We start from the raw sequence: 17,585 nt of genomic DNA, 5'->3' as shown, positions 1-17,585 counted from the left end.
AATAATAATAATAACAATAATAATAATAATTAAATAAAGAAAGAAAGAAAGAAAAGAAAAATTAGAATACATCTGACTCCTAAGTTCCTCTAAGTCAAAATGGACCCAAACAGAAAGTGTCACTACTTAGAAGTTCAATATTTAATTCTGAAATTCCTAAGTACATAACAAATTTATACTTAATAAACAATGTCAATTAATGGGGAGATAATAACTTTTGTTTGTATTCTACCGGTGTAAAGAATCTGATGTGTAAATACGTCAAAGCAAGAAATAAGCTTCAAGGATGAACACAGGAACAAACCACAGGCAAGGGTTCCTTTTTAAGGCAATGAGGAACTAAGACTGCTCTTCTAACTGAAAAACTCAAACACTTTCAAGCAAACACCCTTTCTACAACTTGATGACAAAGGTCAAAACCATCTCTAGAGCCTAAAATGCAGTGGATGCAATCCATATCTAAGTCTGGAGGAGGAGAGTCAGGAGAGGCCAGCACTGAACCGGGAGGCTTGGAACTCCACATCAAGTGCCCATTTGCTGCACAGCACAGTGGGGAAGCTCCCAGCTTGGGTAAGATCTCTATATTCACTTACAACTAAGGCAAGGAGGACTGGTCAGTTTATATAATAAAGTGTAAAATCTTAGGTGCACTTATGTTTTATGTTACTGACACAGAGCTCCAAGATTAGTTATGAGGGAATGTACTGTGTGCTAGACCTTACTGTGTGCTAGACCTCACTGTGTGCTAGACCTTACTGTGTGCTAGACCTTACTGTGTGCTAGACCTTACTGTGTGCTAGACCTTACTGTGTGCTAGACCTACAGGGCTGTCCACCATTACAATTACAGAATGACCTGATTAAAATTACAGCAGGTGCTTCAGAATGAAGCTGTGAGTTCAGAGCCCAGGCCCACTGTACTGAGGCTTGTTTAACAGTGAGTGCTATTGCTAAGCACACAGTGACAAACTGAGCAGCTACAGCAGTATACCTTCACTGTGTTATTCAGCAGAAAGTGACTTCTATATATGTCTGAGTAATAGAAATAAAACATTTAAACACTAACATTGCCCAAGAAGTAGGAAGTAAAGACCTCTGCACTGCACTTTAGCTTCCATTCTGACTTGTAATTCACTGCACATCAAAGAAAATCAACTTGCCTGCCACAGAAGGACTACTCCCTTCCGTGCTCAGGCAGCTGTTGAGGACAGAAAGAGAGCCTATTCTCCACAGCCGTTACCTTGTTTGATCACTGGTTACTTTTGATCTGACACTGCCCTCTCTCTAGTAATGACTTCCCCCTCATAGACCCTACCTCACATCTGTCACAAAGAATAAAGGGTGTCAAACTGAGACCTGACAACGCCTATGGGCCATGCGATGTGCTGCCAACAGAATGTGCCCTGGCTCCCACAATTTCCAATTCAGTTTCTTTTGTTCTGATAGGTACAGGGTTAGGGTATCAGTGAGAGCAGAAAGGATTATGCGCCAACTGTGAACCCAAGCCTTCTTGAATATGTATCTTTTATCTTTGATTCTTCATCTTCCTAACTGCTGCAAACTTCATGGTGGTTACTATGAAATACATATTCAACAAGTGCAAAAGAAAGTTTGTTTAAATCCCTTTCCGTGACAAAACAAGGGATACAATGTATTGTATTTCAACTCTAGACCTTAAAGGAAAATGTTTCAAACCCTTATGTGAACTTAAGACAGCTGCCAAACACCACTATTGTAGCAAAGGAAATCACCCAACTTTTAGGATTTTAATTCATGCCTTCATGGCCAAAAACCAGAAAGATAGCCTAAAACAATGCATATGTTCACAGAAGAAAATCAATCAACTGTTAAAATACACATTCTCACACTAATTTGGTGTGAGAATAGATGAAGGCTGAAAACCAATTCCAGGATCTTATGTAAATAATGCCCTGATTATATTATCGTTGACATTACTAGAAATCTTTTCTCTAAAATAAGCAATAGGAAAGAAGCATCATTTTATCACATTTTACTGAGAATTCTTCAACCTCCATTAAAACATTTTATAAATTCTTAAATAGAAATACTTCTCTCCCCTCTAACACATACACACACTAACAGAATATTAGAGGTGCACACTAGAGGACAGTTCAGGAAGTATACAGATCCTCTAAAACGACTCAAAGTTAGAATGCCATCCTCTTCTTTCGTTATGAAGAAATAAGAGCTTTTCTTAACTTTAAAAAACTAGGGGAAACCATGGCCACTAAGCAGCAGAGAAAGTTAATGTGAATGTGATCTAGCACAGTAACGAACACAAATGAGTAGCTAGCACTGCACACACACACAGTGAAGAATCTGAGACCTGTAGAGAAGCAGCAAAGAGCTTGTAAGTTGGATCTGACAGGAGAAAAAAGTTAACTTGTCCAACAGCTGAAGAAAGATAAATGCATTCACAGAAAAGGGAAGGAACCCAAGTCTAAAAGGTTAGCGAATTAATTAGGAAACTGCAGCATTATTTATTATAACAATCTAAAAACCTTATAATTCAAAGACATTAGTAAAATGTGATCATTTTCACTAGATGTTAAAATATGAAAAGGATAGCTTACACACTTGGAATTAACCATTAAAAAGCTATGCAAACACTATCACTTCTCAATGGAACTCAAAGGATAAACAGTAGAATGTAAGAAAATCAATAATTTCTCAAGTATTTTCTCACCAAGTTATCCAAATGTCATTTTATCATTAACAACAACAACAAAAAATCTACACAAAATTTCCATTTATGTGTTGTTTGGGTCAGTCAGTCCCTAATAATTGGTTGTATATAACTATTAAAGCACATAAGGGCAGAAAATCATAATAGAGTTTTTAAATTATAAAGGAGCTACAGATGGTATAGCAGTGAAGGGAGCTGGCCACTTTACCACACAGGCCCCAGGTTCAATTCCCAGCACACACATGGAGGCTCACAACCATCATTAATTCCCGTTCCAGGGTAAGGTGTCAATGCCCTATACTGACCTCACATACCAGGCATGCACTAGGTAACAGACATGCATGCAAGCAACACACATGCATACACCTGCATGCACACAGGCACAATTGATCTAAAAATAACTTTTTTCTGACTCAGATAAAGTAGTATCTCAAGGTAGTTATAATTTGAGTTTCCCTATTATCTAGGAAAATTGAATATTTTTAAAAATAGTCACTGACTTTTTGTGTTTCTCCTTTAGAAAACTGTTCGTTGGTTCACATCCTGATAGGCAGCTTATTTCTATGGTATTTAATTTTTTCAATTCTTTGTAAATTCTGGATCTTGACTAGCAAAGAGAAGCTGTGTTTCTCAGTTCTGTTCAGAAACTTCTCGCCTACCTGGATGTCTTCATGAGCACTCCCTATGTTTTGCCTGGTTAATTTCAGTGCTTCAGACTTTAAATTAAAGCCTTTGATCCATTCTGAATTCCTATTTACACAAGGTGAAAGTGTGACTGCGAACTCATTTTCTGCAGGTAGATAGCTAGTTTTGCCAGCGTCATTTATTGAATAAGAAATCTTTTCTACTGCAAGTTTTTGCCACCTTTGTCAAAATCTAGGTGGGCAGTCCATCTGTTGGTTTATATCCAGATCATCTGTTCTGTTCCGTCTGACTGTCTGTACTATAGTTCTATAATGTAAGTGTTCTTAATTCTTAGGACTGCTTTGGCTGTATGTGACCTGAGAGTCCTTGTAAATTCCTAGATTATTTTTAAATCTAGATCTGTGAAATAGGACACCGGATCTTTAATGTGCATTGCTAACTATTTTTATGTCAACTTGACACATGCCAGAGTCACATGAGAAGAGAGACCCCCAACTGGGAAAAATGCCTTCGAAGACTGGGCTACAAACAAGCCAGTAGGGCAGTTTTTTAATTAGTGATTGATGTAGGTAGGTACAGCCCACTGTGGGTGGGCCCACTCCATGGCTGGTGTCTCCTGGGTTCTATGAGAAAGCAGGCTGATCAAGCAAGGGGGAACAAGGCAGTAAGCAGCCCCCTCCATGGCCTCTGCTTCTGCTCCTGCCTCCAGGTTCCTGCCCTGTGTGAGTTCCTGCCCTGACTTCCTTCAATGATCAACTGCGAAGTGGAAGTGTAAGCCAAACAAACCTTTGTCCCACAAGTTGCTTTAGTCATGATGTTTCTTCACATCAACAAGACCCTGGTTTAAACATATGCATTCCATTAAATATGTAAATAATTTTGGTGCTATGGCTATTTTCACACTATTAATTCTCCAATCTAGAAACAATAGAAGGTCTTACCATTCTCTACAACAGTCTCTCATCTTGTATTCAGGGTGTTCAAGTTTTCATTACAGAGGCCTTTCTCTTCTCCGGCTGAGAATGTCCCTAGGTGTGTTGGTGGTGGTTTATTCTTTGGTTTTGTTGTTGTTAAGCTATTATAAAAGATACAGCTTTCCTAACTCTTTCTCTAAGAGCACATTGTCGGTATAAATGAAGGGAACCACATGTTTACATTGATGCTATACCCTACAACTTTATGTAAGTGTGCACTGGATCTAAGAGTTTTCCAGCAAGATCTATTAAGATCTCTTAAGTACAAATTCCTATTATCTGCAAATGTTGACAGTGTGGCTTTTCCTCCCGATGCTTGCCCCACTTTTACAGGTAATACTCCAAGCTCTGTGCTGAGTGGGCCTCCGTGTCTCACTCCTGACATCTGAAGAGATGCTACAGTATGTTGATAATATGAGGCTAGCTGCAGGTTTGTTGTAAGCAGCCTTTACTACATACACTCATTATTATTTTGAAGTCTGTTCCATCTATTCCTAACAACTGTTTTATAATAAAGGCATGCTGAATTCTGTCAGATGCTTTTCAGTATCAATCTGGTGGCTTTGTGGAAGTTTACATATATTGACCCAATCTTGCCCCTTCAAGATGAAGTTCACTTAGTCATAACATATGACATTCTTACTGTGTTCCTGAATTTGATTTGCAAGTATTCTGTTCAGAGACATTCATACCTAGGTTTATTGATGCTTTATTCACCCCAGAAAGGAAATGGAAACAACCTAGAAGCCTGAATGAATAATGACAATCTGACAATACATAAAAGGCAGTATTATTCAGCTCTCAAAGAAAAGGAAAACTTGCAGAAAGTGAGTGGCATTATAATCTATAATATTAATGAGGTCACCTAACCTCGGAAAAGAAAAAAGGTCCCAGGTGCCCTTCATATATAGGTCTTAGCCTATAATGTTAAACATACATAAATGCAAACAGTTATAATTACGGGTTTAATATAATATATATTAAGGAGAATAAATATGAACAATAATATTAAGTAAAGTTACCCCAATCTCAAAAGGAAAAAAAAAATCACATGTTCCCTTTATATGCAGATCTTAGCCTGAAAGGTATAGATATACATAAACAGTTATAATTACGGGTATAATATGATATGTATTAAAGAGAATAAACAGGGTTATATTGGATGATGATGGTGACAGTCAGAACGCAGATGAAAGAACATATGAATCATAAGAGAAGATAGAAAGCTCATTGTTTTTCTCCTTTCAACTCTGCTGTGGTCTTTCTCCCTTGTTTGTGGTAAATAAGTCATAAGATGAAATCGATGGGATGTTTATACACTTCAGTTAAACCTAGACTTCAGAGTGACTGACAGCATCCACGACTGCAGGATGATTAGTCCAACTGTGCACAATGTACCAGTTACACTTCAATAAGGAAAGGCTGGGACGAGCCAGTGTCTGTTTGAACAGTTGCCTAAACCTAAACGTACACTGATTTTATTTATAAATTCATTACAAAAAAGTAATTTTTATTTTAAAAATAAAAAAAGCAAAGATTAAAAAGGGAAGCAACGTAAACAACTGGCACACCACAAGTGTGTGCATCTGCATTACCGGAGCAAGAAGCAGAAGGGCCACCCACACAGGGTTGCATGGGCACTTAGCTTGTACAGCTTCTGGCAGAAGACCAGTTATGTCAAAAGCCCAAGAGTTGTAGGGCAGTCACAGTGGTGCTTCTTTTAAATAATGATAATAAAATAAAAGAAAAACTGTAAACTATGAATCTGTAAAACAAATTAAGCATAGTTTGTAAACTACATCCAGAGAGGTAAATTTAAAGGATAGGGGAAAGGAACCAGGGGCAGAAAAAGAGAAGAAGCAATTCTCCAATTCTTCTGTCTTTAGGCCTAATCACTAAAATAATAATGAAATTAAGTCTCACATAACCTACAAACCTTAACACCTCATTACTGTGAATAAAGAAAAACATTAGCCAAAAGTTCCCCCCAGATCCAAATACTACATCTCATTTGCTGACTGGCAAGCTGGAAGGTAGTTGAGGGAAACAAGTCCTCATAAATGACAGGCTTAATGTACTCCCAGCATCCCTCTGGCACCCAGCCTTATAAATTTCTATTTGCCAAGCCTAATGATGTGATTCTCTATCTTAACACACTATCTCCCGGTGCCAGCACTCCAGCACAAAGCCAAGCCAGCACTTTCACTCTTGGAACAGAGAGATAATGTGATTTGCTCACATATTTCTAATTTCTTAAAATATGCAATCCTAAGAACATAAAAAAAATTTTAATTATACATACAGAAGCAAAAAGAGACACAAGTGGAGGACCTCCACCAACTACAAATTACCTTATTAACTGAAAATTACAAACTCAAGGAAGGCGTCTAAAATTTGACACACACACAAAACACTTTAGAAAAAGAATATTAAAGTAGTGTTTGCAGTGTCCTGTTTTGGGTATCATCACCCTGCATTTTCCACACTGAGTGTCTACATCAGGCCTCCAACACCAAGCTCCCAGACTTGGAGTCTCTGGGCTTCTGCGGGCCTGTCACCAGCTGATGAGTCCTTTGAGTTTATAAACTAATTTTAATATTACTAAACAAATAGAATTAGGCAAGAAAATCTGCAGGGTAAAAACAATAATGCACTACCAAGAAAAGTTATTGAGATATTATCCAAGTCACTGCCTGCCCTCCATACAATGCATACATTCATTCTTGTTTTTCTATGCATTTAAAATGCTAGGATAAATGTATTTATGTTAACAAGTTATCTGTTACATAAGAAAATACTCTTAGAGAAAAATATCAATAAATTAAAAAGAATGACAAGACCTAACAAAGACCATACAAGTAAAAATTTACTCTCAGATTGAAATTATTCTGTAATTTCCACTTTTACAAATAGTATTTCAACAAAATAAAACCAACTTATTAACAGAATATACTAGTGAGCATAATTCTGACCAGAATTCTATTGTCTATTTGGTTAGAGCTACATGTGCTGAGCCATTCCAGTCCTCTCCAATCTCAGTGACCAACTTGCCTGGGAAGAACAAGCACAAAAATCACATGATAGGTGAGGCAACTCAGTTTTTAAAAAGTTACCTTTTTTTTTACCTAGACACTATTAATTTTACATCATTACACTAAAAAGCTATTACTTACTTGTTCAAGTCTATCTTATTTTTAAGAGCACATTCCCAGAGTGTTTAAAGAAATACAGTTAAATGGTATACTCAAGTCAGAAGTAACCCATATACCACTAAACCCAAATGTATATACACTCACAAAGAGAAAGATAAAAAGGTGACTAGATAAGCCCTGCCCTCGGGAGATATGACAGGCCTTGAGTAGGAAGCACACTCAAGCCATTTCAATCAAGGAGTGACCAGGCCTTACTAGAGTAAGATGGAACTGAGGCTGTCTCAGTGCCCTTGATATCCTTACAGAAGCGCTTCCACATGCACAGCTGACTGACACACTGACACACAGAGTCTACGCAATACTGCCTGACACAACAAAATGCTAGACACAATGTATGTGCCTTCAAGTAGCAATGAACAAACGAAAGACACAGCACAGGGCACCAGCACATAACAAGAATGAATACACAGTCACTGTGGCTACACCCCAACAATTAAGCTGAACACCAAGACAGACTGAACACAACTGTGAGATCAGATACTCAGCCTTATGACAACAGATATAAATTACATGCAGACAAATGCCATCTTATCCATGTGGACACTGAAATCCTTCTTAGAAACCCCAGGTCATCAGTACACTGCCTCTAGAAGCAGACAATGGGAGGAACCTTGTGAAGCAGTGGAAACTTAAGTTGGCTTGCTTTACTACTTTAAAGAGCAGCAGAAAGTTTAACAGAATGTTACCAATTTCTGTGAGTGAGCACAGAGCTACTGCTCTTTGGTATTTTGTATCCCCTCCCTCCCTCCCTCCCTTCCTTCCCCCACCCACCTCCTCTTTCCCCTTCTACTGTCAGCCATGGGTTGTTACAGCACTAAAGCTGTACAATACAGTCTCCTGGACTTCCAAGCCTCCAGGACCATGTGCCAGATAAACCTCTGCTTTGACAAATTACTAAGCCATGAGTATTCTATTACAGCGAAGAAAATAGACTAAGACAATGCTCTCACTAGATATAACCTTAAAAATAGCTCCGTGGCAGACTGTGCACCAAAGGGACTGAAAGGCACTCGCCAGGAGAAAGAGGAAAGTGTGGGACAAGCTGGACCCTCACTACACCTCAACTCCACAAACCTGTTCGAGCGTCTACACGGGGTTTACAGACAATGCAGAGCATCCATGGAAAGCACCTCTAGCACTCAAAATGAGAGAAACACAAGCTCACTCTTTTTAAAGGACTACAGTGAAGTAGTCCTCAATTTTTTTACTCTCAATGTCAAATAGTGATATATAAGCTTCTAATAAACAAAGATATCCCTCTCATATTCTAAATTTTATTCCACTTAAGTTGGAACCACAAATAAGAATATTCACATTCTCTTCCTGCTTCACATACAAAGGCAATGTCAACTGGCAGTGTTCTTCAGGTAATTAGTATTTCATATGGCAGAAAAAAGTAAGTCTCCCCACTAATACCACCTAAAAGAAAATAACTTTAAATGAGGCTTCACGGCAGCAGAGACTGTAAGCATTGCATCAACGATGGAACAGCCCTGTCAGTGAGACATGTACTGAGACAATGCTGCCACCTAAAGGCCAACGCCTAACATGAACGATGCCTGCTCTGGCAACTATGGGAAGCCACAAAACCAATTAACCCTGGTAACTCCTGACTACACAGGCAAGCAGGAGCTCTAACAGTGTTTTAGAGAAGATTCAATTTATTAAGAGAGAAAAATAACGAAGTTCATTTGAATACTGGTCAAAGTACAGGTCAAAATCTGCTGGCATCTTTTCTGAGAAAGAATTCTTTCTTCAATATCTCTATTAGTAGCTAATAAAAATCAGCAAATAACCAATATACTTCTCAAAGCCAAAACAGTTGACTACTTAGATATTTCATCTATTACATAAATATGTTTAAGTTCCTATGGAAAGTTAGCTATCAGGAATTCAACTGTCCAACAGGGCTCAACATGTTCTGAATTTCCTTCTAAGAACCTTAATGAGAATTATGTTGGCTTCTCTTTAAGGTTTATCGAAACACTTTAAATCCCTCATGAAATAAAAACCAAATCCGGATCTGATTCTCTCCGGATTTAAGTATGTGCCACTTATTCAATATAAGACAACATGGACAAGGCCAGGAGGAAAATAAAGCCCATCCTCCCAGCATGGACAGCACCGCCTTTGAAAAGCCGTCAGCTAAAGCCTACAGGACAGCAGTGCACGGAACTCTCTGTGCTGAAACGAACACAAGTGCCAGTCAAGCCAACAAAGATACTACTAAAAATTAGAAAATCTTTAAGATAGGATGAACTGCCTTTCATTTATTATGCTGTATACCAGAGGTACCAAAGCTTATTAATGAACTAATTTGTGATAAAGTATGGACTACTTTAGGCTTCTCGTGCATCTTAGGAGTCAGAGTGCACTGAGTAATTTGAGAGTATTTATTATGCCACTTAATCTTCAAATACAACCTGTAAGACAAATTATCAACACACACCATTATAAAGTAAGGTTTCACGAGGTTTCATGACCTTCAGTAATTTTCTCAAGGTTCCAATGCAAGTGAGAAACAAAATGTCCGTCTATCTGACCCAGAAACCATACACCCTCAAATGACTATATTCACAGTAACTTTAAAGAGGACTCTGAGGTACTCTTTACTGTGTATTTTCGAGGTAAAAGCACATCATGTGGCAATAAAAGCACTTAATTTTAATTCATGGTGTTTCAATTTTTAAATCATTTCAAAAAGTGTCATCCCTTCCACAACTGAAGTTTGAACATGTATGTTTTTTAGTGTTTTGTTTTGTTTTGTTGTTTTTTCTGGTTTTTTGAGACAGGGTTTCTCTGTGTAGCCATGGCTGTCCTGGAACTCACTTTATAGACCAGGATGACCTCGAACTCAGAAATCTGCCTGCCTCTGCCTCCTGAGTGCTGGGATTAAAGGCATGCACCACCACGCCCGGCACATGATGCATGTTTTGGTTTGTTTGTTTGTTTGTTTGTTTGTTTGTTTGTTTTTAACATTTCAAAAACAAATGGGACCTCCTTGTGGACTAACTTTCATGGTACCAGAATCACCAAGGAAGCTGCCAAAGGAAGGAGGCAGCCAACAATTCTCCACATTTGTGATGCCCTTGAGCCACATCAATGCCAGCATGGCATGATAACCCTAAGGGGGCACATACCCTGGTGGTAACAACAGATCTCTTACTGGATTTAAAACCTGATCAGTAAGAGGGAGACCAACCATGTCGGATACCAGAAACCTAGCTAACTACTCACTCAAGTGAATTCATGGTTATCGGAGGAGAATCTACAAACCACTAATTTATTAAACCATCATAATCCCTAACAACAATCTATAAACACTCATCCTCAGACCCACAGATAAGTGTAGTCTTCACACCTCATCAAGGAAACTTCTCCTTGCAATAGATAGCAGCACAGAAAACACACAACCAATCAAAAGGCAGTTGTGAACCCCAGTCCCAACGGACACCTCTACAAAGCACCCCCTCACCTGAGGCTCAGGGAACACGGCACAAGAGGGGGCGGGACAACTGTAAGAGACAGAGGAGCATGGAGTTTGCTGCAAGACTGTCTCCTAGTACCCACAGAATCTTACAAATGTGACTGCCCAAACATAGGCTGAACAATGGTAACACCAACACACATGCCAAACTAGCCCGGGAAAACCCAGGAGGCCTCACTCTACACAAAGAACCTCAGAGAACAGAGGAAGGCCAGGAGAGAGACAAGCACACCAACTGGTTGTCCTATACCAAGCGGTCAGCCCTGAGAACACACATTCAAATAACTATACAAACTGAACAAGTTATACTTAGAAATATACAATAGCGATTAGTGAAAAGAAGTTTTGAGTTTGATGGAGAGGGGGGAAGGGCATACAGGAGGGCTTGGACAGAGGAACAGGAAGGGAGAAATGCTATATTATTACCTATTTTTTTTTAATTTCAAAAGTTTTAAAACTGAAAAAAGCAACAAAAATGTCTCCATTTTGAGATGCAAGTTTAAAACTAAGTCTTTTTTTATAAATACACTATTCTGACATTGGAAACTCCTGCCAGCTCCTCCCAGGGACAACATTTCCTGGTAACTGATATGCTATCCCTATCAGTCAAAATTAAAATGGCTTTGAGTTTCATTTATCTACAAGCTACAGCATACCTGAACCTAAAAAAACATGAAAGATCAGTCCAATGTGATTCCACTTCTACTAAAACATATAAAATAGGCTAACTCACAAAAAAACAGGATATAAATTAGCAGCTACCATGTGCCAGGGAAAGGGAAACAGGAAGGGATGGCTAAAGAGAAGAGTCTAAGCTGATAAAGAAAATGTTATATATTAGATCTTGGTGACGACTACATAGCTTTATGGATATAATAAAAACCAATAAACGTTATGTGATTATATCTCAACAAGAAAAAAAAACTGAGCCGTACATTAACCCATTGTGAGACATGTGTGCATGTGCTCAAAATATAAACCTTACGTAATTATTGAGATTCTTTACCTGCACTTACTGATCCTATCTTTTAACCATTCTAGTAAAAAGCTCTATTTGTAAATATACACAGTTCTGGGCATTAAAATATTCTTAATCTAGAATTATTGTCATTCCTACAGGCACCACAGGAACTCCAACCGAACAGATTTAGCTAACAAATCTTATCTATTCCAGTATGCCTGAGTTAGATTCGCTGTCAGAAAGAACTCTTTAAAGACACAGCAGCAAACACTAATGAAGGTTTAAAAACCCAGCACCACACACAAGCATCTATTCTCTTATGGGACCAGACTATAAAACAATTGGGCAACTTCTGCGTTTTAATGAGTAGTGTTTGCCACTTGATAACCAGGAGACAACTTGTAAACAGAGTAAAGGGAATTCAGACGGTGGGAAGGGACACACTGAACAGCACTGACAAAAACGAGTACTTACTAATTTGTTTTCCTGCATGTATATCCTCTGTAACTTCAGGCAGCTCTTAGCTATGACAATCATGCCTTCATCTGAGATCTTGTAACACTGGCCAAAATGGATGTCTTTGAGTTCTCTGCATCTTGAGCCCAGCTGTAAACAAAGAGATTTGGCTCAATGCTTGGAAAAGAACAAAGGCAACATATTTCTAGTGAGATTTCCGTGCAATATTTTGAAGAAGCCATACCAAAGATAAATGACGACTTGTAAGTTACTTTTAAAATAAGATAAAGTAACAAAGGCAAGTAATAACTTAAAACAGCATTTTAGAAACCATCCGCCCTCTAACATACTTGTTCCAATTGTACCACACAACATCAACATACACAGACTTAACAGTTTTAAGTTCACACTCTTATTTAAGTCTTAATAGTATATGTAGACTGGGGTTGGGAGGACCTAAATATAAAAATGATGGCATAATCATACAAATCAGTACTGCACAGCCATTAAGCTCTAGAAAATCAGAAAAGTAAGAATATGAAAATGTATGCATACTTTCATAGCAGAATGGGTATATAAGCTTAGATGAACAGACAAGTATACAAAGAGACTGAAATGCAGACGGACATGTAGACGATTGTCTTTAATGACTGCATAGAGCTTCATCCCTCCGACTGCCTTTCCATTAACTGAAATCAGCGCACAGTACCGCTTCATTGTGTGATTGCCAAGCAAACTTGTTTTAGTTGATTGTCCTCTCCACTCGTGTCCTTTGTCTTCCACTGCTTCGGGTGTTTTCATGTCACGTGGTTCCTCTTGTTCTCAGGTCTTCATCAGAAAAATTGTTCTCTCATGTGCTCTCTCATTCCGTCATTCTTCTGTCTCTCTGATTTTGAATTTCTCAATCTTTGCCCATACTCCTTTATGTGTGTGTGTGTGTGTGTGTGTGTGCATATGTGTGCATCAAAAGCTGAAATCCACATATGAGATGTAACATGCAGTCTATCTTTCTGTGTCTGGGTCAATTTGCTTAGAAGAATAATTTAAAGATCCATGTACTATTCCTAAAAATTCCACAATTTTTCTTTACAGCTAAGCAAAATTCCATGGCATGTTCCCATGGCATGTATCATATTTTAATATCTAGAGCCAACATCTACGAGCAGACGTCTAGGCTGATTTCATGTCCTTGCTATAATGAATAAAGCAACAGTGAACATGAATGCCCAAGTATCTCTGTAGTAGGATAGACATAGGAGTAGATGCTCAGAAACAGTATCATCGCTAGGTTAAATGGCAGACCTATTTTTATTTCCCTGTAAAACCTCTATACTCAAAAAAAGAAAAAAAGCTGCACTTGCTTACACTCCCATGAGCAAGGGCCTCTTTCCCCGCATCCTTGCCATGCTCACCACTTTTGGTAACAGCTCTTCTCACTCAGGTGACATGGAACCTTGAAGTTATTTTCATTTGCCTTTCCCTGATGGCTAGGGCTGCTGAACACTTCTGTAAATATTTAATGGCTATTTGCATGTATTCTGAGAACTGTTGTTTCTTTAGCTCACTTCTTTTCATTTTTAGGGAGTATTTAATTTTTTGGAGTTCCCTCATAAATTCGAAATATTAGCTCTTGCCACAAGTATAGTTGGCAAAGACTTGCTCCTCCTTTGCAAGCTGCCTGGTCACGCTGCTGACAATGTTAATTTCGTGTAGTCCCATTTGTTAATCCTTGGGGTTATTTCCTATTCAGAACAACCCTAGCCCCACTCTTATCTTTAGGAGTGTTCCCTGGTTCTGGTTTCACATTAAGGCTTTTGATCCAATTTGAATTGATTTTTGTGCAGTGTGAAAGACAGGGGATCCTAATTCCACTCTTCTGTCGAACAGTCCCCACACGCTCTACAGTGTGTTTGACACATGGGTCAAACATTAGGTGGTCAGAGCTCTGTGGGTTATATCAGGGCCCTCCACCCTGACCCATTGATCTCCAAACTTATTTTTCTGAAAGTATTTGGTGATCGTAACACTGCAGCTCGGTAGGGGAATTCTGAGATGAAGTATTAGAGTACCTCCAGCTGTGTTCGTTCTCCTTATGAATTCTTTGGCTATAACTGGTTTTACATTTCCATATGATTTTTTTTGTACTATGTTGTCTACTTCAGTAAAGACTATCATTGGAATTTTGATGGCACATGTATTATATCTGTATACTAATTTTGACAATATAGCCATTTTCCTGACTTAATCTTGCCAGTCCAGGAAGATCCTGCCATTGTCTGGTATCTTCTTTGGTTTCTTTTTTCAGTGTCTTCACATTTTTATTGTAGAACTCTTTCACTTCCTTAGTAAGGTTTGTCCCTGGGTAGTTTGTTACCACTATAGAACAAACTCACTACCTTTTGTATGTTGATTTTGTGTTCTACACCCTACTGAAAATGTATAATAGAATTTTTCTGGCAGAGTCTATAGGGTCCTTCAAAATCAAGCTGTCTATGAATAAAGCTAACTTGCCTTCTTTCTCTCTTGTTTTTTATCTATCTCATGTTTTACATGTTCCTGCTCTAGTTAAAACTACACTGAAGAAGACTGGCAAGAGTAGAACTTTTCATTGCAGGTTTTAGCGGAAATACTGTTTTTCACCATTTAGTGTTGTGGTGGCTGCAGGCTTGTTGGCTACAGTGTTTATTGGTCTATAGTATGTTCCTACTGTCCCTAATTTCTCCAAGACTCTCATCATGAGGACCTACTGAATGGTAAAGTCCTTTTCTGACTCTATGGAGATAGTATGTGGTTTCAGGCCTTGTCCTTGCTTGCTTGTACTTAAGTATCGTTCAATGAATAAAATAGTAATCAACTTTGTACATGCAGAACTCTTTTTAAGATGTTTTTCCTCGGTGAAGATTTCACCCCTGGTTGTGTGTATACTACACCCTCCCTCTTCCACTCACCCACATCCCTAGACAGAAGAGGCCTCTTTAAACACGACAAACACAGGAAGTCATGATTGTAGTTTTATATAGTTCTACATCATAGTTAATTTCAGATTTTAAAACTAAGTCCATGCTTAGAAGAGTATATCAGGAAAACAAGGACATGAATTCATCTATCTAAGCTTTAGTCTCTCCTTCACGATATAAGCAAAAAGTCACAGTAACAACAAATCCAATACAGTATAGTAGCTAAACAGTGCTTTTGTACACAACGTAATCTAAATGTAATCTGAGAAATTGCTTTTATTGCCAATACTATATATACACACACATATATATATATACATATATAAATACTTCCATTATTATTTGTCATGCTCATTAATATCAGCTGTCAAATCCAATTTAATTCATCAGAAAAGGAGGTACATTTCTAGAACTTATACCTAAGAAAGCTGGATTCAAGCCAATACTAAGAACTCTGAATTGGCTCAAATATGTCTTAAAGAAGATAAAATGAGACTTTTCAGTCTGCTAAGTGCTACTTTAACCCTCAGATGACCTCTCCATTGCTTTCTACACAGACCTTGCCCCTAGTTCACAGTGGCAAAACACTGGCATTCTCTGGCTAGAGTAACTCTCCATGTCTTGGTATTTGGGAGGAGAACACGGGGTTTGGCTTCTGTCTCTTAAGAACAGAAGCATGGTGACAAGTCTGAGGTTAAAGTTCATTCCACGTGTATCACTCAACGAACTTTTAAAAAGCTATTAAATGTTCTGAACTGAAAGGGTTCATCCTTATGTCTAGTGCAAATGATCAAAACAGATCATCATACTATTTGACAATCCTAGCTATGAGAATCTCCAGATTTCCAGTAAAAATGAGGTTCATATGAAGGAATGGGCTAAGAATGCCTCAAACTTCTTAACAATGTTCATAGAAAGCTACAGAGCTATACCATCAAATCCTAAATTATTGTGTTTCTAGAATAGAAATCTGCACTCTTGAGGCTGTGCCAGTGCCTGGCAAATACAGAAGTGGATGCTCACGGTCATCTATTGGATGGAACACAGGGCCCCTAATGAAGGAGCTAGAGAAATTACCCAAGGAGCTAAAGGGGTCTGCAACCCTTTTAGGAGGAACAACAATATGAACTAATCAGTACCCTCCCAGAGCTGTGTCTCTAGTTGCATATGTAGCAGAGGATGGCCTAGTCGGCCATCAATGGGAGAAGCCCTTGGTCTTGCGAAGATCATATGCCCCAGTACAGGGGAATGCCAGGGCCAGGAAGCGGGAGTGGGTGGGTTGGGGAGCAGGGCAGGGCGGGGGGAGGGTATAGGGGGCTTTGGGAATAGCATTTGAAATGTAAATGAAGAAAATATCTAATAAAAAAAGATTTAAAAAAAAAGAAATCTGCATTCAAGACTTTAATTAAGCCTGGGGGTAGAATTAGAGGGTTTTTTTTTTTGGGGGGGGGGTAATTGCAGCTTTCCAGATATTTAAGTTCTCAAAAAAAGATTATCTCCCATGTACTTTTAATAAAGATGCTATTAAAGCATACTCTACAAATTTTGAGACTATATCAAAGAAATAGAACAACCAGGTAACAGGAAATCTAATCCAACATCAAGATGAAAGAACTAATGGATATGCTGAAGTCATATTAAGATGACATACTGCTGCAACAGCCTTAGCACAAGAAGTCCAGTTCCAAGTCTTCAGAGCACACTAGCTAAGTTTAAGAAGGCAATTTCACTCAGAGACTACACATCGATGCACTCCTGCACCGAGAGAAATCTGTGAGCTCCGCTAATGCTAAATAGAAAAACTGACTAAAGAGGGTGGAAGATACTAATCCCAATCAGAGCAAAACATTATACAGAAGAATGCCGTACATAATTATACAGTATAAAGAAGTAATACATGTTTAACAAGAGGCACAACAGAATTCAGTCACATGGTGAAAGGGTAAAGCCAGAGAAAGATGGGCAAGGGGGATGAATTCTCGCCCTCTGGGGAAAGGAAGCAGCCGTCTAGCTGAAACAGATTAAGTATAAAAAGCAAAGAAGCAAGGGAGAGAAAATGCTTCCCTTCTGGAGGACGTCCAAGCATCCTACCTCCTAGTGGGGACACTGATCGCTCTCGATCTAATAAAGGAGACATGCTCGTTTCATCTCTACACTCCTGTCCCTGAGAAACGAACAGCTCCCAAG

The 17,585-nt window shown here is 38.6% G+C and overlaps 1 protein-coding gene across 1 annotated transcript in view; it reads right to left on the bottom strand.

Annotated features, from left to right (window-relative positions):
- Fbxl17 (F-box and leucine rich repeat protein 17) overlaps window positions 1-17,585 on the bottom strand; it is a 442,723-nt gene that overhangs the window by 401,559 nt on the left and 23,579 nt on the right. The window contains exon 4 of the mRNA XM_021149392.2: window positions 12,460-12,591. Coding sequence (XP_021005051.1) covers window positions 12,460-12,591 — 132 coding nt within the window. The remainder of the gene's footprint in view (window positions 1-12,459; window positions 12,592-17,585) is intronic.

The sequence above is a fragment of the Mus caroli genome, unplaced genomic scaffold, assembly GCF_978045245.1.
Source record: "Mus caroli unplaced genomic scaffold, Mus_caroli_1 scaffold_18, whole genome shotgun sequence".
In the NCBI taxonomy this organism is placed as follows: Eukaryota; Metazoa; Chordata; class Mammalia; order Rodentia; family Muridae; genus Mus; species Mus caroli.
This window is presented reverse-complemented; position numbering and strand designations above follow the sequence as displayed.